Consider the following 22989-nt stretch of genomic DNA (forward strand, 5'->3'; position numbering starts at 1 on the left):
TCCATCATCCCTGAAGTCACTCAGGTGGGTAACCTGTCCTCTCGAATTTTCCCCTCTCCAGATTCCCCCTCCACTAGGCTGTCAAAACGTGATTCTGTGAAATAACACTGATTTCACAAGTGTACAGCTGAGGGCTCTCAATTCCAGTAACACTGCCCTTTGAGAGTCAGTGCGGAAGGGCCAGGAGTCTCTTCCCACCTTGTTCTCTCAGTGACTCCTTCCACCACCAGGAAGTTCTCGTGAGGCTGGCTGGCATCACAAGGCCCACAGAGCAAGCAAGGAGAAGGTACGTATTTCATTTCAAAGGTTTCCCCATATTGGAATAAAGCCCATGAAAAAGCAGAGAGCAAACTGTGAAAGATTCTTTGTTTCAGCAGACTCTGTGGGGACGTCCAGAGAGGAGGCGTGCCTCGGCTGATCCCTTGAACAATCACCTCACTAGGCAGAAACAGCAAACTTATTTTGGTTTGTTATGCTGAAGCTAACAAAAACATGGCACACTCATTTTAATTTTTTATTAAAATACTTTTTTGTTTATAGGAACAACCAAAGAAAAAAATACATAATTTTATATGTTATAGATCATGTAAAATACAATAAAGTCTTGGGAATGCAGAATAGATTAAAAAATCTTCAACGAAGATTTCATTAAAAACAAACTTTAAATATGTGGCTTATTTATATTTACCTCATTTTTCAGAAGTCTTAGTTTCTTTTCTCCGTTTTGATGTTATTCTGATTTATAAATAGTTATTCAAATATTCTAACATTTTATCAATTTTGTTTTCTGAAACTTTAGAAATCATATTTCTAAATGAAGGCCTCTCTTTTATAGCATCTCTGTAAACAAAGACATTGCATTTGAATTATCATTTGATTTGGTGCCACTGTTATGAGTACAGTTTCAGTAATAATTAGATGTTATGGGGGAGACAGGAAAACCAACAAGCAAGGACATGTCTTACTAGAGGAAAGAACCTTTTGTATATGGCTTTTATAATACCTACAGATTTAAGATTTAATGTTTTGGATCCAGTTATAAACAAAGGTAACCTAACTTTTGATTAATTTTTTTTTTTTTTTAATCAGAGCTTCAGTATAGAAGTGAACTGTGCTTGGAATGGTAATAGAAGGTCTAAATTTTAGTGGGGCTATCAGTTTCCCAAATGTTATACTTTTCATTTGTAAAAATATTGTTATTCAAAACCTGAAGTACATTATAGAATTGGAAATGGAATCGTTTAGGTGAACACTTTCTTTTAACCCCTTCATAAGCCAAAAAGTTAAGTAAAATTTGAATATACAACTTACCATTATATTTAGGGATAATTTCTATTTGGAGAAATAGAGGAAAGAAAAATCAGTTAAAACATAACATGGTTCAAGAAATTATTCTCCCAATGAGAGATATTACATTCTAAAATTTAATAATGAACACCTAAAAAGGAAGATAAATGCAGTTTAAAAAAGTCTGTTGACATATTTATGGAAACATTAAGTATGTTGTCAATAAACACAAAAGCATTCCTCTATTCCTAAGTATAAATGACTCTGAAAAACAGCAAAGTTGAAATGAAGCAGCTGGCTGCAGATTTCTCAAAATTTTCTCTTAAATTCAAGAAAACCTTCAGTTTTATAGGTATTAATGAAGAAAGGGAGCTAATGTTTGTTTTCAAGGCACTCGTAAAAAAAGGCATTCTAGGTAAAAGTAAGAAAAGGACATCCCAATGTTTTCCCATCCAAAAAATATATCCATGAGCTAAATTTCAACTTTTTAAAAGGCTAAAGTACCTTGAGTGTTCATTAGAGTTATCTGAAAGAGCAGAAAAGGTATCAAGTCTTTACATTTTACGATAGTTAATCATAATATTACATATGATCTTGTAACTAACCATTGTCCAGATAATGAATACAAAGAGCATTATCTATTTTTATATACTACAGTATTTAGATATACAAAGAGGTATTCCTAAAAAGTTACTTAGAATTCAAATACGTACTATTTGAGAAATTAATAATTTTGTAAAGCTAAGAGTCTCTGAATATAAATATGTATGTTGCAGGTTCATGCTTGAAGATGGAGATTTTATTACCACGAAGGGCACATACTATTTAAACTTATCTTCATTGAAACATTATATAAAAAGCTGCCCAAATGTTCTGAAGTGTGTTTAGAGTTAATGTCATCTTGAACAGGGAATTTTGCGGGGGTGGGCGGCAGTTCACAGTCTTAACCTCCTACTGTGTGATAACCCTTGTTTGACAAGAACACCTGATCCATATACAAACCTAAAGGAAAGATTACAAAATAACAACATAATGAATGTAAGTAGTTTTAAGTTTGCTTCCATTAGAATACCGGGCATTTTCAACCCTCCCCGTTCATATCTGGAATTCTCTGCTTTATCCTCTCCAACCACCCGTCCACTGGAGAACGTGGCGCTAGGGCTGAGCAGGCCCATCCTCACTGTCCAGCTAGCACAGCCCTGCCATTTCCATAAAATTTCCCTGGAGGTCGGTTGGCAGTGGTTTCCCATTCCTGGAGCTCTTTAAGCTGGTACCTTAAGTCAGAGGAAAGCTCTCCCTTCCTATTTACCCTAGCAGTGTATTTCACAAAGCCTCATAGGTGTGCCCTGCAATTCTTGGTAAAGATGCTTCATCATTACCTACAGCAGTACTTTGGGCTGGGGATGGAGGAGGAGGAGAAACTTCCCCTATAGCTTTGTCGGTATGTGTAGCGTAGGGTGGATTCGGCTATGGAAGAGGTTTAAAGTGTAAAAACAGTAAGCGTTTACCTTCTAAAACCAACATAAAGAGGTTTGAAATTAAGCTTTTTATGGTGATTTTTTGGTGAGAACACAGGGTAATATATTTGAATATCTACACTACTTATAGAACAGGTAAATAATACCAGGCACAGTGAAAAATGGCAAACAACTCTAAAAACTCAGTGTCCTAGGAGTAGTACAATGAAGAAATCATAACTTATGTTAACATGTTGTAAACCTTCGACACAAAAGGCTTCTGGAATGTGACAAAAAAATGACACCAGGCTTTGTGTTAGAAACCTCTCCTCTCTCAAGGTGTTCTCTATGCACTTGCTTCTCACGTGATCAAAGCTGTACATGTGTTTAGAAGAAAGGGCTTATCGCTAGCAGCGGGCAGTAAGATCAATAAGAGCAGTTATAATCATAATTTAACACAATCCCGGATTTGTCATACTTCAGAAGTAACTCAATCCAAACTCTTCACATCTTCCTAACCTGCTGGCATTCAGATGCAACTAGTAGACATCACTGAATAGCTTTTCATACCCTTGACTAAATTGCTTTGGTGTGCATACCATTTCCTTCTTTAAAACATGCAGTTCATACATTTGACAGTTTTACTACCATAGTCGATACACTCTGGACCAATGCACTCACAGCAGGCGTTATGGAACCAGCGATATTTGGATGCCCCCATGGACTCGCAGGATATTTTACACTGATGTATGGACATGCAGTCATCAAAATAAACCACAGTACACATGTGTTCTGAAAAATAAAAGATTAAGATTTTAGCACAATAAATAGGAAAAGCAGGAAAGGCTTTAACACTTAGCTGAATATTATTAACAGTTATTTATCTTAGCTCTCTTGCTGCTAGTCTGCCCAGGACAACAGGTGAGGTGTGGGAAAAAAGATCACATCTGTTAATCACATTGAGAAGGGAGTTTCCTACTCCAGCTCAGACACAAAGGGCTTCCTTCACCACTTCCTCAGATTTCAGACTTTGATCTGGGCATTTCTGATAAGATTTCCATAAGGAGAGAATTCTTCAGCTAAAACAAGTTTGAAAAACACTGTTCTAAATTTATACTGAGAATTTACAATAAAATAAAGTAATTCAAATGATGCAATGTGATTAGCAATGTGGCACAATTCAGCATGAGCTATTAGAAATTATCCTGGGTGGTGTTCCCAGGAATTAGCTTCCTGCTTATTGGTTCATGAATTTGAATAACCTTTGAGAAAAATTTATGAATTATTTAATATCTAGCATGTTGATTATTTACATTTTAATAATGGGAAAGTGGTAGCAAACACATTTCGGTACATTTCTGATGTTTCCCAAGATTTATAATTTGTCTTATAAAGTACTTTAACCTGAGAGGAAATAAGGATTCTTACTCTTCATTAACAAAAGCTGTTTTGCTTTTACTATTGATGGCCAAAGTTCATACGACTTTATAGACAGGGTTGTAATGGAGGGCACAACAAAAAAGCCAAATAAAAAAGCACAAATTATACTGTTTATATATAACTCATCTCATATTTTAAGAAATAACTGCAATATTCAAAATTGTCTTATTCTTCCACAGTGAAATTGTGTGGAGCCTTTAATTTGAAAACATCACAGACTTTATGAAAATTACATGTCTTTTTTACATTCCAAAGTTAAGGTATGACCTGTGCTCACTAATAAATGTTCTTTAACATGCTTCTCCAAGTTGTACACGTCACTCTCTCATTGAGTTTCCCTTCTGACCAACAGCACTCATTTGCAGAGCACTGCCTGGGGTAAGGTTACACCTGGAAATGAGGTGAATGTAATACCAACTTGCTCATTAACAAATTCAGCTGATGACCTGGCATCATTCGTGGCACTAATGCTATTATAGAAATCTTACCTTCTAGGACACTCTGGATGTTACCTGACGATGAACAATTCTGCATAAGGTAAGCAGCCTTGTTGCTATCTCATGAAAAGAACAATGAAAGCATAATGCAAATAAATATCAAAATTAGACCCTGGTTATCTATTTTCCAACAGAACTTCTATCGCCGAAAGTCTGAAGGGGTTTTGAGAACAACTCCTTGTTTACTCAGGGATTGGGGTTATTAAAGTCCAGAACTTACGTAAGACTATACACACTCAAAACCAAAAAGCTACTCTAAAAGATAATGTTAATATAGGCTTCACAGACCACACAGAAAGTGAGGGGGGCAAGAGAGAAAAAACCAACTTTGGCAGTTACCTTTGTCACTGGAATAAGGTGCATGAACATTATTGCTGGGAACAGACACATTTTGGTGGTGTGGCTGGTTCACGGTTTCTAAAAATGAAACAAGATTCTCATGATGTGAAAGTTCTTCTGCAACAGGGAAGGAAACAATGTTCCAGTTCAACTGAGTGTCTCCTTCTGTGAGTGCCCGGAAGAGAGAAGGGATGGGTTCATGAAGCTCCTCCACTGTGCTCTTTGAAGTTGGAGGCGTGTCACTGTAGTTGCGAGGATTACACATACCTGGGGGGTGGGGGTGGCGAGGAAGGCAAAGAGAATAAAATTTCTTTTTCTCACTGATTGAAATGTCATGAGATATTCTTAGGTACTGCCTTGCAATCCAAGCTCCAACATATTAAAATCAGGTGTCTTCTAACACTGTACATAGATACCTTCCTAGGTTTTTTGCTGAGAGGGCCTAGAGGCAATGACACCCTAGTAGCACTGAGCACACCAAGTGCCCAGATCTTGTTTTCTAAATACCTGTCCTTGGCTAAGAGGAACAGAGCTCCTTGGGGGAAAGACTGACTCCAGGGCTGGGTTAGGGAACGTCTGAAATGACCCTGGAACACCTTTCTGAGCCAGAAAGTAAGGAAGTGATCAATGAATGATGGAACATGTCAAAACAACACAGGAGGCAACCTGAAGGGGCTCCCACTGGCCAAACTGACAATTTTAACATTAAAATAAATAGCGATAGTAATGGATTACCACCCTATGAATAAAATAGGTATTGATGAGTCCTTATATTATAAATAAAAGAATAAAAAAATGGAGGAGAAGGGAAAGCTCTTCCTTTTAGCAGAGTGCCAAAGGAAAAATGTAGACGAAATGAAGGAAAGAGTAAAGCACCATTTGGCAATCGTCATAGAGGTGTTTGATCAGATGGGAGTCGTCACTGGATGCTAAGGCTGGTGGGTAGAGGTTGGATGAGGAACATACTGATGTACTCTTGGAAAACTCTACAAAATACTGATCAATTACAAAGGGGTTAACGGCGACTTTAATATGGAAAAATCTGGCAGACACCAATGTGCCCAGGAGATCAAGGTTGCTTAATAGTGATGGGACATCATGTGTAAAGCTTGCTTTCTAAAGTTTCAAAGAAAGAGTCTCATGGGAGTGTGTGCCCATGAGTGTGCAAGTGTGTGTCTGTGTTGGGCGGGGGGGGGGGGGAGGGAGAGGGCGAGAGCCAGAGGTACCAAGCAACGGAGCAAATGCAATAAAATGTTAATAACTGGGGAGTCTTTTTACCCTTCTGGCAAATTTTCTCTACATTTGAAGTTGTTTCAAAATGAATTATTTTAAAAAATTATTTTTAAAAGAGAAAATAGCAGAAGAGAATTAGTCACTATAGAAAACTTTTCCAAGGAGTTTTTCTATAAAGGAGAGAGCTGTGGAAATGTTTAATGAGCCCCAGTCTTCGAGCTGTCCCGGTTGACATTGTGTGGAGCAGAAAGGAGGTACCCCAAAGAACCCCACCCAAAATGCAGGTTTGTGAGCTAACTAAATGATTACTACTGTTTTAAACCACTATGTTTTGGGGTAGGTTGCTTACTAGCAATAATAACTGAAACAGAACCCTCTGGATTTCCTTTTGTGAACATTTCACTTTTAAAAGCTAAATTATGTTTCATTTTTGTTTAGCAACTATTAGGTCTAATATGAAGTTTTTCTTTTTCCTCAGATTAAAAGTTTGAAAAGTTATACCAAATTTATAAATTCCTGTACTTTATAAATTTAGGGAAAAGGAAAAACTATCTCATGTGTGTTCCACATTTTGTTAGTTTAAGGAACAAGGCAAGAGCTGAGGATAACAAGGTTGTGCATACCATTTGTAATATCTTTCAATATACCTGAACTTTTATGATTTAGATTGTGTGAGAGAATCATGGATTCAATGGTCAAATCAGACTCCTTTATTCATAAAAGGAAAAAGGCCGAGATAAGTTAAATAATTTGTCCAATGTTATATAATCTAGGATTAGAGACAAGATTATGATTCAGCCTGATTTTGTGTCCACTGCTCTAATAATCACATTCTAGAAATAATCTTTAAGTGCCACTGAAAAGCAAATAATACTTAGAATACTTATTTTATGCAAACATACATAATATATTCTTCTGCCAGACTCTATAATGAATAAAAACTCGTAATTAGAGAGGAAAGGGTGAAGAACTGAGTCCAACTGTTAGAAGAGCTAAACTCAACATCTACTGAGGCTTTGAAAAAACTTCAGTGCTCATGTCCAGGGATTCCATTACATTAAAAAAAAAAAAAAAAAGAAAAAAACTTTTTTGGAGTTTTGTGCATTTAACAAACTTAGGCCAAAAGCATTTTTCATTTAAATCTCAATACACTGCATTAAAACCAGGAAGCATGAAGTAAACAGTTCCTAGGTAATATGTTTCCATGGCATCATTATAAAATTTTTATCTATCTTCTTTTTTTTTTTTTTTTTTTTTTTTTTTAAATTTTATTTATTTATTTATTTATGGCTGTGTTGGGTCTTCGTTTCTGTGCGAGGGCCCTCTCCAGCCGTGGCAAGCGGGGGCCACTCCTCATCGCAGTGCGCGGGCCTCTCACCACCGCGGCCTCTCCTGCTGCAGAGCACAGGCTCCAGACGCGCAGGCTCAGTAATTGTGGCTCACGGGCCCAGCCGCTCCGCGGCATGTGGGATCCTCCCAGACCAGGGCTCGAACCCGTGTGCCCTGCATTGGCAGGCGGATTCTCAACCACTGCGCCACCAGGGAAGCCCCTATCTTCTCTTTTTAATTAGGCTCTTGTCCAGAGGTCATCACTAGAGGTTCTCCTAGGCAAGCGGATTCTGCTTCTATTTCCACACTAAAGCACTCTTCAGATTCTGCATTCTTTCAAGCGTGGTGAACCACGGAATCTGCTCTTGGAATGAAGTGTGGGAGTTATCCTGCTCAGGAAAAGTAACCTTTTCAATTTTGTGGAAATTCTTTAGTTGTCCATTTTCACTATGTAAAATGGATCACTTTCTGGTTGTAGTTACTAACCACCCATAATTTAAACCAGTTAGTAAAAGCTTTCTGGGAAGCATCTCACCACTACCCCGAAGTTTATCATCGTTGTTAGGGAGCTTTTGTTTAGTTGACTATAAAGTTTATTTTGGGAGCTCTCATTTCTCTTCATGATCATTTTCTTGAGAAAGTTTGTTCCTTTGTGACATTGTTTCACTACCAAAATTTACATAATAATTATACTAAAATTCTTCAAGAAATTGGCTCTGCACATGACAGCCTGGGAGGCCAAAATCCAGGAAACAAATGGCAACAACTGAAAAGGCAAGCATCTCAAATCCTTTAAGTGCCCAGAATCCCGATGCAACTTCTTTCAGTGAGCCAGAATTCATGACTATCGTGTTCTTGGTCTACAACAACTAAATACGAAGGGGTTTTAAAATCTGTGCTTAATTCTTTTATAAATCTGACCTGTTTCATCATACACTTGAAAACTAAGGATATGTCAAGTTAGAGTTTACTCAATGAAACCACATTTTAAGGGTAGAAATTAAGACTAAGGGGAGGGCTTCCCTGGTGGTGCAGTGGTTGAGAATCCGCCTGCCAATGCAGGGGACACGGGTTCGAGCGCTGGTCTGGGAGGATCCCACATGCTGCGGAGCAGCTGGGCCCATGAGCCACGGCTACTGAGCCTGCGCGCCTGGAGCCTATGCTCCGCAACAAGAGAGGCCGCGAGAGTGAGAGGCCCGCGCACTGCGATGAAGAGTGGCCCCCGCTTGCCGCAACTAGAGAAAGCCCACGCACAGAAACGAAGACCCAACACAGCCAAAAATAAATAAATTAATTAATTAATTTAAAAAAACAAACACAAGTATCCCTTGAGCCGAAAATTAAAAAAAAAAAGACTAAGGGGAAAAAGAGTTACTCCTTTCTTTTAGTGTGCTGGTTAGACAGCAACAACAGAGTCCAGAGGAGCTTACAATGAAAAGAGCATTCCTTTCCCCTCCTCCCACCCCCATCCCACTCCTCGCACCCACAATTGCACTCCCCATACACAGCTACTTTTGAAGTCTGTTCTAAGTTTCTCTGGTGGTTACTGCTACAAGAATTTAAGTAAAAATGATTAATTTATAAGTAGCAGTAAAAACAACCTTAGACATTGCCTATTAATCTTCTTACATGAAAAATGAAGATTAAGTTCATTTATACTAACCCCATCTCTCTCCCATATTTCTAATAATTATATTATTCTAATACTATAATTTGTTTTTTCTGTAATCTTAAATACACTTAAACTTCTCACTTTTATTCCACATTGCTTAATTCCCTCATTTGCAGATAAGGATACTGTTGCCATTTCCACTTTCCCTACCCAATTTCTCCTGTGACATCAACAAATTTTATAACTATTACACATTCTCTTGCCTATGCATAATGAAATCTTCTTGTCTTATTAAACACTGATTCTGAACGTTGAAAACCAGCAAACAGCAGCTACCTTCACATGACCCCATGAACAATGCTGACTGCAGAACAGATACTGTGATAGAATTTCCTTGTCCAATGTCACACTACCAAAGGAAAATATTTCTAATTTCAAGATGAAATGAACTTTTCTTTGAACTCCATAAAATATTGAAAACCATGCTACCTTTCATATAGCATTACCTATGAGGTCTTCTTGGCAAAAAATGATTAAACCTGAATCTAACCAAACTTTCATAATTACCTCCAAATTACTGGAAATATGGAGAAAGGAACAAGTTAAATGGTATCTCAAGGAAGCAGTCAAATCCTGAATGTGGGATATTCTACAGGAAAACTGATACTGTTTCTTCAGTATGTCAAATGGCATGAGAAAAAAAAGAGGGGGCCAGTCTGGATTAAAGGAGGACTCAGACGCAGCAACCAGATATAACACAAGGACCTTGTCTGGATCCACTTGAACAAATCAATTATACACACACTTTTGAGAAATCAGAAGAAACGTGATCATGAACTGAATTTTAGATTAAACAAAGAAATTATTGTTAATTTTGTTAGGTGTCATAAGGCATTATGATTAAAAAGGCAAGTGTCTGTATTCAGAGATTGATATTGAAAAATGCAGGAGTAAAAATTATTTACTGTTTCTAACTTGCTTTTTCTTTTAAATTAATTTTTATTGGAGTATGGTTGCTTTACAGTGTTGTGTTGGCCTCCACTGCACAACAAAATGAATCAGCCATACACATACGGATATCCCCTCCCTTTTGGACTCTCCTCCCATTTAGGTTACCACAATGTTACCTGCTTTTTAAACACGTTCACACAAAGAAAGAGAAAGGAATGAAAAAGGATAGATGAAACAAAGATGGCATATTCTTGACAACTGCTTAAGTAGGTGACAGGTATATAGGAATCATCATGCTATTCTCTCCACTTCTGTGTATGTGTGAAAATTTTCATAATAGAAAACGAACTGCTATATTTAATTCCTTTATGGACTAATATTTTCTTTTGAACTTTTGTTTTTTCTTGGAATTTCTATGCTTGGAATTTTCTTTTCTTGAGGACCATACATAAACTTTCAGCATATCTTGAAAAGTCATTCTGCTTCTCAAGTACATGCTTGATATCCTATGGAACTCAGTTTCTTCTCAGAGATAAGCCCCTCAGAACCCTCACTTCTTGCTTTGGTCAGGCTAGTTGTCTCCTAGGTCTCTGAATCGTTGATGCTTTAAATCTCCTGTATAATACAGAAAAAGCCTTTCTGGTGGGAGAGAGCCTGCCCCTCCTGGGGTAGGCAATTCTTGGATCCAGCAAACTAACCAATGCAGAGCCAGACCTCCTCTCTCTGGCCAGTACACCCCAGGAGGCAATATATTCCTCTGCCTTCACCATCCTGGAGCCATGTACCAGACAACTAGGGACCACCCCTACAGCTTAAGAGTCCACTAAAATTATTCAGACTAGCCACTTCTACACTGCTTGCTCTGCCCCACCCTGCCTTTCCTGCAGAAATCCCAAACGAAGACTGCCAGCACTTTCCTCCGCTCCTATCTTTCCCACTTGACCAAAACCTGGTGCCTCCCCTGTGACCCTGCGTGGCACGCAGTGACCCCTCCCTGAGACCTGGGAGCATGATGAAAGCAGTCTCCTCAGCTTCTCCTGTGTCTCCTCTATGGCTGCACCTGACTGACCATCTTATGAAAGAACAGTTATCATCCTACAACCATCCTTAACTCCTGGTTAAAGCTATTGTTTCCTTCAACCCATGTTTTTCTCTTTCTTGGTCTTCTGCCCTATCTTGTTTGATTGCTCCCCTATTACATCTTTAAAATGTGCCTCTCACACGTCATATTTTAAAAGTGCAATAGAGGATCGTTTGGTTTGAATTGGATGTCAGATATGAGGAAAGAGGGGAATTAAGCACTGACCTATGGGTTGGGTAACTGACAGTGGGGTGGATTTAAAAAACCATCATCACTAAGGAGGCCTAGGAACAAAAGGCCAGGGTAGATCTTCAATGCGCACACTGGAACTGTCGAAAGGGGCAGTGGGTCTAGTGGTGGAAGTGAGACGTTGATTCAGGTACTGAAGCTATTAATAAATGAGGGGGAAGTGACTGAGGATACAAAGATAACAGGCAAAAGGAGGGATAAGAGATGGAAAAATCCAATAAAATGTGTTTTAAAGGAGTTGGAGTTTCTGAAGGAGAGTGGAAGAAGTTCAAAATCCATCAAAATACAGTGTTCCCAAGTCCAGTCAAAATCTGCTGGAGGCTTGGTCTAGGGTGATACCAGTGGAGATGAAGAGATGTGCCTCATTGGTGGGAATGCAAACGATAAACCCCTTTGGAAGGAGAATTTGACAACATTTAGCAATATTAAACAGAACTGACTATCTATACGAGGTTATTCATCATACTATTATTTGTAATGGTAAAAGACTGGAAGCAACTACATGTCCACCTAGGGATGAATGAGTATATGAAGTGTTACTGCCAACAACAGGACTCTAGGTAGCTACCAAAAAATGATGTTAATGTGGAAGAAATTCCAGAACATTCAATTAAGAAAAAAGAAAAAACAAGAAGCATTAATGTTTTATGAAACAAATGAATGTTTTGTACAACAAATATAAATGTATATGATGTATATTTATAAGATGAGCCCGGGACATCCTGTCTGAAACCAACAAAGATGACAGAAGTCATGTCAAAAGGACTCAAGAGCCAAGTTGAAGAGGCTCCTACTAACCAAAGATGGGACAATTTGAGCAAAAAATAATAATAATGACAACAACTGATTAAAACGCCAAATATATAAAAAAACCATGGGTGGAACCACTGGGTGAAGGACTGGTGGGGACTCACCATGAAGTCATCAAACCTTCGCCATCTGAACCCACACACCAATTTTAGCAACACTAAAAGCGGGACGATTAGATATTATTAATGGGGACACTGTACACTGCACCCCACCTCCCAAAACTAAACCTGAGTCCAATCAGCCTTTAGATCTAACTTCCAGTCTACAGGAGATAGAGAGGACAGGGTAACAAGTTAAATAACCACAGGAAGCAATCAGCCAAATCCAGAAAGTGGCATGTTTTCCATCACAACTCACTAGTTCCTACAACAAGTCAATGGAATTTTAAAAGGTGATGAGGGGAGGAGGAACAATAAAAGAAATCTAACAATCAAATATACTAAGTGGACTCTGTTGGATCTTGCTTTGACTAAAACAACTATAAACAACCTTTAGACAACTAGGGCAATCTGAGTAGGACCGGGTGTTAGATGCTGAGGAAGTACTGTTAATCATGTTAATCATGTGTTACTGACATTGTGTTATGTAAGGAAATTTACTCTTTTTTTGAGATGAATAACTAAAGTAGTTTGGAGTTGTAGTAAAACTATTTATTTACTTTATAGTCATCCAACCAAAAAAGGCAGGGACAGACACATAGACAGATGATGGTTGGAACAGGTATGGCCTTGATGCTGGGGCGCAGGTACACAGCAGTTCACTGTGCTCTCTATTTTTGTGTACATCTGGAGAAGTAAAAACAAAACAAACACACACATACCCAAAACAAAGCCTGAGGGTAGAGATCCAGGATCTAAAAACCACAGGATTTGAGGAATATGCTGGACAGCAAAGATGAAATGAGGTACGGCTGTTACTCTTAAGAGAAAATCAGAAAAGAGAAACAGATTCTCTTTATAGCACAGAGGATCCTATCTCAGTCAAATGAGGAAGGATTCTGAGAAAAGGGGACAGCTGAACTGCAGTTTTAAAGGATTAAAGAGTTAACTGGTCAGAGAGAGGATGAGCGTTTCTCCCAGCAACAGTCTGCCCACGTAAGTTTTCTTTCCAAAACACAAATGATAGCGTTCTATAAACACACTCTTGCACCTTGCTTTTTTTTTTTACGTAATACATCTTAGAGACTGTTCCTCAGAAAGCCCTTAAAACAGCTTTTGGTTTCTCAAGGATCTTTGTAATGAAGTCGTATATAAATGAAGATAGTCTATTTTTATTATGCTAAGTACCTATTTTTACTTGTGACAATACCACATACTTCTTATAAAAAAATATCAGCAGGGTATTTCCCTGGCAGTCCAGTGGTTAAGACTCCACACTTCCACTGCAGGGGGCACGGGTTCAATCCCTGGTCGGGGACTAAGATCCCACATGCGCAGACAAAAGAAAAACAAACAAACAAACAACTCTGTTCTCTGCCAAGCCCGACTCCCCCCGGAACCACCCCCTCCCTGACCCCTCTCATTAAAAAAAATAAATTAATTAATCTAATTTAATTTGCATGGCTTTTAAAAACATATATATATCAACAGTATAAAAATGAAAAAGTAAAAAAACCCTGTTTGTTCCTCCACTCCTACTTCCCAAGAATAAGAGCTTTTAATTTCCTCCCAGACCTTTTCTATAAAAATACAAATATATATATACATGTAAATACTATTAAATACAAGCAAATGCAATAATACATTGTTCTATTCACCTACAGTATCTTATACAAACCTTAGTCTAGGCACAAAAAATCCATTTATATTATTTAAAGTCTCTTAAAGTCAAGGATTCTGTGATATGAAATATTAAGAAACTTTACTGTATGTCAACTTACCAACGCAGTCACAGCACTCATCCCAAAGGGTCCCGAGACACAGCATACACTCCTTGCAGCAGGAACAATTTCCTTCTCCAGGTCGGCACTGGCAGAGCTCCTAGAAATGAGACAGATGTTCACATTTTAAATTCCAAATAACTATATTTAAAATTGTTAATTTTCTGCAGCAAAAAAACTCCATAATATTTGCATTTATAGTAATTTACTCTTGGCACAATTTTTTTATTCAACATCATTAACTATTTGTAGGAACATAAATATCTACAGGGTAGATAGATTTAGAATTAAGTACTACTAGATCTAAGTAGATTTAGATTTTCTTTTGGACACATTCAGAAAACGCATTTTGGATCCTTTTATCTTATTTTGAAACAAAATGAAAACATTTTACTTTATAACCCATAACTTTACCCCCCATACTACCTCAACGAATAATTCAGCATAAGAACAAAACTTACTTTCCAGCTATTAGATTCACTGTCCAAATTAATCTAAATGCATGGCCAGCCGACTTGTAGCGGGAATTGTGGTTTCTCAAAATGTAAAGTATGAATAAAAGCATGTTTTAAAAACTATTTTCATTGATCTACAATATATTAAAACAGTGTGCTTGGTGTGGCAGTCTGTTTATAAAGAAGGCAGTGATTCTTCCCCTCCCCATGTCACCCTCTTTGCAGCTCCTCTGATCAAGAGACAGGGTCTATTTCCAGACCTCTTGAATGGAAGTGATCTTGAAACTTGCTCTGACCAACAGAATTTGGTGGAAGTGATTTAGTGTCAGTGCTGAGTCTGGGCCTCAAGAGGTCTGGAGTGTTTCCACTCCTTCTCTTAGAACTTTGCCCAGCTGCCATGTGAAGTCTGGGAGAGGGCCACGTGGACAAGTCCGTCCATCTGAAGCCATCCCAGTTCGGCCAGCCTCCAACCAACCCAGCAGCTGACAACAGACACAAGAATGAGCCCAGAAAACCCACCCAGCTGATAGAGGCCAAATTGCTGACCCACAGAAACAAGAGCAAAACAAACAGTTATTGTTTCAAGTCAGGAAGCTTTGGGATGGTTTGTTACTGCATGAAAACTAATTAACATGGCTTGCTTTGTACATGAAGCTTCAAGGTAATTCCTTTAGCCTTCCCTCTGCCCCTCCCCTGGCCACCAGAGAGTCACTGCTAAACAAACCCAACCTAAAGGGAAATTCTGTGGCCACACGGCTCAGTTGGCTTTCCCTGGTTGATGAGATATTATATATATTTTTAAAAAGTTAAACATGCACATAATATTTATCCCTATTAAATTCATCTTATTATGTTTCTAGACGACTGGAGACAATCAATCATTCTAATACGACAATTTTTTGCAAACTGATATTCTTCTAGTTTCAGTGAGAAATAATTGACATACATCACTGTCTAAGTTTAAGGTGTACAGCATGATGGTTTGATTTACATTTATTGTGAAATGATTACAGTAGGTTTAGTTAACATCCACCATCTCATATAGATAAAATAAAAAGAAAAGAAAAAATATTTCTCCATGTGATGAGAACTCTTAGGATCTACTCTCTTAACGACGTTCCTATACGTCATGTAGTAGTAGTAACTGCAGTCATCATGTGGTACATTACAGCCCTAGTACTTATTTATCTTATAACCGCAAGTTTGTACCTGCTGACCACCTTCCTCCAATTCCCCCTCCCCATGACCTCATTTCTGGTAACCACAAGTATGATATCCTTTTCCATGAGTTTGTTGGGGCTTTTTTGCTCTTATTTCACTTGGCATAGTTCCTTCAAGGTCCATCCATATTGTTGCAAATGGTAGGATTTCCTCATTGTTTATGGTTGAAGAGTATTCCATTATATACATATACCACAACTTCTTTTTATTTATTTATTTATAACATCTTTATTGGAGTATAATTGCTTTACAATGGTGTGTTAGTTTCTGCTTTATAACAAAGTGAATCAGTTATACATATACATATGTTCCCATATCTCTTCCCTCCCACAACTTCTTTATCCACCAATGGAAACTTAGGTTGTTTCCATATTTTGGCTATTGTAAGTAATGCTGCTATGAACATGGGGGTGCAGATACCTTTTGGAGTTAGGTTTTTGCTTCCTTTGAATATATCCCCAGAAGTGGAATTGCCAGATCATGTGATGGTTCTATTTTTGATTTTTTGAGGAACCTCCAAAATGTTTTCCACAGTGGCTACACCAATTTACATTCCCACCAACAGTGCACAAGGGTTCCCTTCTCTCCACATCCCTACCCACACTTGCTATCTCTTATCTTTTTAATGATGGCCATCATGGCCATTCCAACAGGTGTGATGTGATAGCACACTGTAGTTTTGATTTGCACTTTCCTGATGATTAACAATACTGAGCATCTTTTCATGTACCTGTTAGCCATTCAAATATCTTCTTTGAAAAAATGTCTATTTAGGTCCTTTGCCCATTTTTAAATTGGATTCTTTTTTTTTTTGCTATTGAGTTGTATGAGTTCTTTATATATTTTGGATATTAACCCCTTATCAGATATAGCAACACTGACATTTAATTCCTTTTCTCAAAAAGTCCCCTAGCTATTACACAATTACACAGCACTTTCAAGAATCAACACTTGTTGGGAATTCCCTGGTGGTCCAGTGGTTAGGACGCCACACTTCCACTGCAGGGGGCCCAGGTTTGATCACTGGTCAGGGAACTAAAATCCCACAAGTTGTGTGGCATGGCAAAAAAAAAAAAAAAAAAGAATCAACACTTGTGCTATGCTCTAATTCATTAGTTTGATGTCAGTATATAGCTGTGACCTAATATATGTAAATTATAATATTTTAGTACCACGGAATTCTATACTCAGGCCACATGCATGTAATGCACACCTTGAGTAACCTTGCTAGGCCTGATGGAAAGAGAGGGACTAAAAGGGCAGGGCCTTCCTGAGAAGTACAGGTGCTTCATCATAAAACTGGTGATGCCTGATTCACACAAACTCAAACTTACTTGGAAATTTAGAAAAACAGAGCTGCCAAAGCTGTATTTTGTGATTTGTTTCTCCATAAAAATCTGTCTGTCATCTTTGGAGTGAGAGAACATTTTCTTAGTACACATTTTTAAAAAAACACCATCAGAGTTAAGGATATTGATACTTTTTGTTCTTAAGTTTTAAAAAGGTTGCAACTTAGTCACCAGAAATAAAGTTTTTTAAAATTTTAATTTACATTATCCATAGAAAATATTCCTTTACTATCTTACTTGTGTATATTTACATTATCTACATAGCTCAGGAGAAACATATTAGGAAAGTAACAAACTTATTCAAAGAATAAATCTCTCCTTTTTCCTATCACAGCTTTCAAATGGTAGCCTGTTAAATGAATTACTGTATATTATGCTAAATAATTTTAAAATGAATGTCGATTTAATGGACATTAGAGAAATCTGAGTCTTTAAAGCATTCATTCTACCTTTTACTGTCAGGTTTTTGTGAGGTGTTTTAAACTGGAATGAAAGGGTGGATGATAACATCAGATGACTGCTAACTAATGGAAGGTTAAAACTCAGACTATTAAAAGTTACTTGAACTTGCCTTGATTATCTACCCCTTAAGATTAAATGTATGTCACACCCTCTTAATAGATGCCTATCCTGTACTTTTACATGTCAGTGTGATAGAACAATGCACTGAAGTAACATGCTTAATGACTTTTAATTTACTGATAGAATACAAAGTGAGAAGCTCTAGGAAGCCGCGACAAGGGAGAAATGACTGAAACACAGGCTTTATTACTATACCATTAAACAGACAAAAATCCAGGTTAAGACTTCATTGGTAAAAATTACTGCTAAAACTGGCTGAATGCTAACTAATATTTTCTTTCCATCTTACTACAAAATAGAATGAAATATCTGTCTTAATAAAGCCAATTTGATTTCATAAATTATGAAATTTCAGAGAGTAAATAAGCTTCAAAATGTATCAAATAATCTGTATTCTTCAAAACTCATGCGAGCATTCTTTCCAGGAGATTGGAAAATAATGAAAACGAGCTCCTCAAACGAACTTTTTAGCCAGTATTACACATTTAACTTCTCACTTTCCAGGAGAAAAATAATATACAGGCAAAGTTAACATATGGCATTTCGGATCTCAAAAACCTCACTGCAAATCTAGAAAGCAAAAACGAGTGGAAATGATTTGCTTTGTTTCTATGTTCTAAAGTCAAAAAAGGAAAGGAAACAATGAATTTCTACGTGTAAATAATTATAACACATGTGTAGCTCATCAAGAAATCCATTATTTTCTTTTTTTTTTTTTTTTTAAAACATTCACTTTATTTATTTATTTATTTTTAATTTCTTTATGGCTGTATTGGGTCTTCGTTTCTGTGCGAGGGCTTTCTCTAGTTGCGGCAAGCGGGGGCCACTCTTCATCGCGGTGCGCGGGCCTCTCACTGTTGCGGCCTCTCTTGTTGCGGAGCACAGGCTCCAGACGCGCAGGCTCAGTAGTTGTGGCTCACGGGCCTAGTCGCTCCGTGGCATGTGGGATCCTCCCAGGCCAGGGCTCGAACCCGTGTCCCCTGCATTGGCAGGCAGATTCTCAACCACTGCGCCACAAGGGAAGCCCAAGAAATCCATTATTTTCTATTCACTTTATGTGTACTTCAGAATCACACTATTAAATAAGTTTGGTCATAAACACATTTGGAAACATATTTTAATTTTTTTGACAGCTAGCAAACTATGGTTGGGAAGAATGTTTCTAAATATAAAAAAAATTTTTAAGGTGTTTTGAAGTCACGTACTGGAAATACAAAAGAAAAAAAACTCACCAAAACATAACTATGAAGAATCAAGGATCACAGAAAAACATAAAAAATTACTCCATTTAAATTAAGTAGAATATTTTCTTCAGGACCCTTAAAAAGAAACCTTTACTTTAGTGTTTTATTTATGAGAACATAAATGAATCTTCTGTAACTAGAAAGGCTTTGCTAAAGAGGTTAGAGTCAAGATAAAAGGAATGCTTTAAATTTTTAAGAGTTTTTTTGTTTTTAAATCATAAAAGACTTTGAAAAAAATCTACCAGAGTAGAAGGAAAAAACACCCAAGTTCCTCCCACTTCGGTAAATTCCTATGCATTTCTAACAAAATAATGATGGCGCACTCTCCTGATTTAAAAAGTAAGCATTTCCCTATTGTATCAATAAAAATCTGTCAACATAACATAACGGCTGCATAATGGAACATATTATGTACCAAAGTTCAGAAGCAGGCCTTAAATACTTCATCTCTTTCACAGCTTGTCCATGTTCTCATTCTGTATCACCGCCTTCAGAAACGTCATTATTATATTCCATGTCACTATTACTTCAAAGTCTTCCGTATTAACTAGAAAGAGGCTTGTGCTGAGATGTGGGATTCCTGTGTGGACTGGCTATTTACGTAATTCACTAACCTCCCTATGACTAACCTTGAGCACTGCTCAGTCGGCTGAACGTGGGATCTCAAGCAAACACAGCGTTCACAGAAGAGAGGTGGATCCAGCGCCTCCACTTATTTCCTGCCACAGTCTCCCCCAAAGTTCCTAAGTGGGTTTTATGTAACATTAACAGGCACTGTGCTCAGTGTTTTATATGTATTATCCTGGAGCTCATAAAGCCTTTATCAAGGTATTATTCATCTTCATTTTCATATAAGGTGATGAATTTGTACATCATTCTATTAGTAAGTGGCTGAGATTTGACCCCAGTTTTGGGTAGCTATTCCTGCTTTTTAAACATTGAGATGAGAAATATAAAGCTTATTTCTTATTAATTTAGCATCTCAATAATTATAGTTATTACTTTCTTAGAGAGAATGAGCCCATAATTAAACTTAGCTAACCCTTCAGGTTGTTTAATCAAAGACACTATTGTATCTTTCACTCTCAGTACCTGAATACAATTACAAGTGCTACTGCCAAAGTTTAATCATTGTTTGTAAAGGTAAAATAAGTATCAATGGCAAGAGTTGCAAAACCAGTGTGTTGGGATTTAATACTTAATTCTTTTTTTGCTTGGGCCAGTTAATGATTGCATCATTTGCCTCCCTGGTCTGGAAGTCCCAGGGAAAGTATGGGCACTGCTCCTGGTAAAGATGAAAGGCTGGAAGGGATGGGTCAGTGATCCAGCCCAACTGGGCTCCGACGTCAGACCTTCTGCCACAGGGCTGCTCCCACCACCACTGCTTCCACGTGTCAGAGCCAGAGTGACGTGGATCGTGAAGTACCACGCTAGATGTTCTTCAAGTGTGGTAATCACACCGTTCAATACATTTATGGTGGAAAAAATTATAACTTTATACTAAATAGAAAACAGAAATTTATACATTTGAGCTATCCTATGTTGACCAGAATGAGTATTTATAGAGATAATTTGGCAATTTGCTTTAAAAACTTATATGAAGGGACTTCCCTGGTGGCACAGTGGTTAGGAATCCGTCTGCCAATGCAGGAGACACGGGTTCAAACCCTGCTCCAGGAAGATCCCACATGCCGCGGAGCAACTAAGCCCGTGCGCCACAACTACTGAGCCTGTGCTCTACAGCCTGCGAGGCACAACTACTGAGCCCGAGTGGCACAACTACTGAAGCCTGCGTGCCTAGAGCCCATGCTCCACAACAAGAGAAGCCACCGCAATGAGAAGCCCGCGCACCGCAACAAAGAGCAGCCCCCGCTTGCTGCAACTAGAGAAAGCCCACGCGCAGCAAAGACCCAACACAGCCAAAAATAAATTTTAAAAAAAGTATTTTACGTTTGTATTATTGAAAATCTTGAATATGACAAAGAATTTCAATTTTTTAATGCCAGAAGACAGATTTTATATAATTATTAAATCAACTTTAATGGAAAATCTTGTTCTCTATACGTCTAAGGTTCTGGTGAGATCTTAATCCATGCAAAATAAATGGGGGGCGGTAATTATTCATCTAAGACTAAGCCTAGACTTTAAGAGTTAAAATTTATTTTATAAACTTCCAAATTTCCAGGTCAGAGATGGAAACTAATAACTTGAGGGAAATTTTTATTTATATTCTGATGTAAAGTTGCTGATAAATATCTCCATTCTTTAACTGTTGCCAAAATCTGAGAGATTTGTTAGCAATGTTGTTAAAACAGGGAAATATCACCATTGAAAACAACATTATAGTCTAGCAGACAGCAAATGACTTGGATTTACAGAATCTGGATTCAAGTCCTGGCCTGTAAACTGCAGCATGTAACACCAAATCTCAGCTTTTCAGATGCTTTGTGATCCAGCAATCCTACTCCTAGGTATTTAATCAAGAGAAATGAAAACATACATCCACACAAAGATCTATACATGGAAGTAAATAACTTCATTCATAATTACCAAAAACTGGAAACAAGCCGCGTCCATCAGCTAGTGAATGGATGAAGAAATGGGGTACATCCACACAACAGAGTACTACTCAGCAAGACCAAGGAAAGGAGTCCCTGAGACATGCAGCCACATGGGTCAATCTCAAAAGCATTATAATAACTGAAAGAAGTCAGCCAGGCACAAAAGGTTACACAATGTACGATTCTAAGACATTCTGGACAAGGTGAAATTATAGGGACAAAAATCAATCAGTGGTGGAGAAGTACTGAGGCTGGGGAGGAGGCTAGTCTTGACTCCCTAGGGGCACGAAGGGACTTTTAAGGGTGATGAAAATATTCCCTATCTTGATTGTGGTAGTGGTTATATGAACATACATTTATCAAAAATCATATAAATGTACACCTAAAAAGAGTGAAATATATTGTATGTGAATTATACCTCAATAAATCTGACAACAAAAATGCTTTGGGAGATTAGGGAATACCTCATCTCACCTCTGAAGGACCAGTATGGTACACTGTGGTCCATAAATTTATTATTTTAACAAATCTGAACTGAAAAACATGAAGCATTATATAAATGTTAACTGGTATTAAAGAAAGCAGTGCAGAAGATAGTTCAGAAAATATATTTCTCTATTTTACTTTCAAGCTAAAACTAAACTTCTCTAAACTAACATACTTTTTTTTTTAAAACAAAGAAACATAAAACAATGCTGGTGAAAAATGCAGAACGTGAAAGTTGTATATATTATATACAACCTTTATTCTATGTTTAGGTGTTAAAAATCACCTAAACATAGAATAAAAACCTAAAAAGGACTATATCAAATATTAAGAGTAGTCTGTGTCTAGAAAACAGGACTATAAATGATTTAGTTTCCTTTTTCTACTTCTATGTATTTTGTGGATTCCTTTGAGAACAAAATATTTTTATAATGGTAAGTAAACATTTTAAATTTAAGTAGTAGGACTTCTGAAGATCCAGTTTAATTTCATACAATAAAAAAAATAAGACACTCAAAAACAAAAACTGATGTTCTTAAATATTAAATCAAACAAACTATAAGTGTTTATAATATCTTGACCTAAAACCCCCAGGAATGTAAGAACAAAGGTAATTATGAAAATGAACACTGTATGAGCATCAGTAACCAACAAGGCATTAGACTGTACCTGTGCTGATACTATTTTCACAGCCCTTACACAGGTCAAATGGGTATTTAAAAACCAATATGTAAACAACACACCCTCGAACAATTAGCCTTTATTCAAAACAATAAACATAATCATAATTATGTTAGTTACAACAAATCTGTTTTGACAAATTAATACTCTTTAAGGAGGACATCAGACAGACTTTCAAACTTGGAACAGAAGTATCTAAACCAAATCTTATCATCATGTTCTTTATAAATTCAAACTTTTGCCTTG

At 37.4% G+C, this 22989-nt stretch overlaps 1 protein-coding gene across 5 annotated transcripts in view; it reads right to left on the minus strand.

Annotated features, from left to right (window-relative positions):
• Positions 1-992: 992 nt before the first annotated feature.
• Positions 993-22989, minus strand: part of TWSG1 (twisted gastrulation BMP signaling modulator 1) — a 32820-nt gene continuing 10823 nt past the window's right edge. For 3 of the 5 annotated variants that reach the window (XM_036823729.1, XM_036823731.1, XM_036823730.1), the window contains exons 3-5: positions 14165-14264; positions 5021-5287; positions 993-3536 (exon numbers count right to left, since the gene is read on the minus strand). In XM_036823729.1, coding sequence (XP_036679624.1) covers positions 3355-3536; positions 5021-5287; positions 14165-14264 — 549 coding nt within the window. In that variant the 3' untranslated portion in view covers positions 993-3354. The remainder of the gene's footprint in view (positions 3537-5020; positions 5288-14164; positions 14265-22989) is intronic. The other 2 variants (XM_036823733.1, XM_036823732.1) reach the window with 2 other exon arrangements.

This window comes from Balaenoptera musculus, chromosome 14 (genome assembly GCF_009873245.2).
Source record: "Balaenoptera musculus isolate JJ_BM4_2016_0621 chromosome 14, mBalMus1.pri.v3, whole genome shotgun sequence".
Classification (NCBI taxonomy): Eukaryota; Metazoa; Chordata; class Mammalia; order Artiodactyla; family Balaenopteridae; genus Balaenoptera; species Balaenoptera musculus.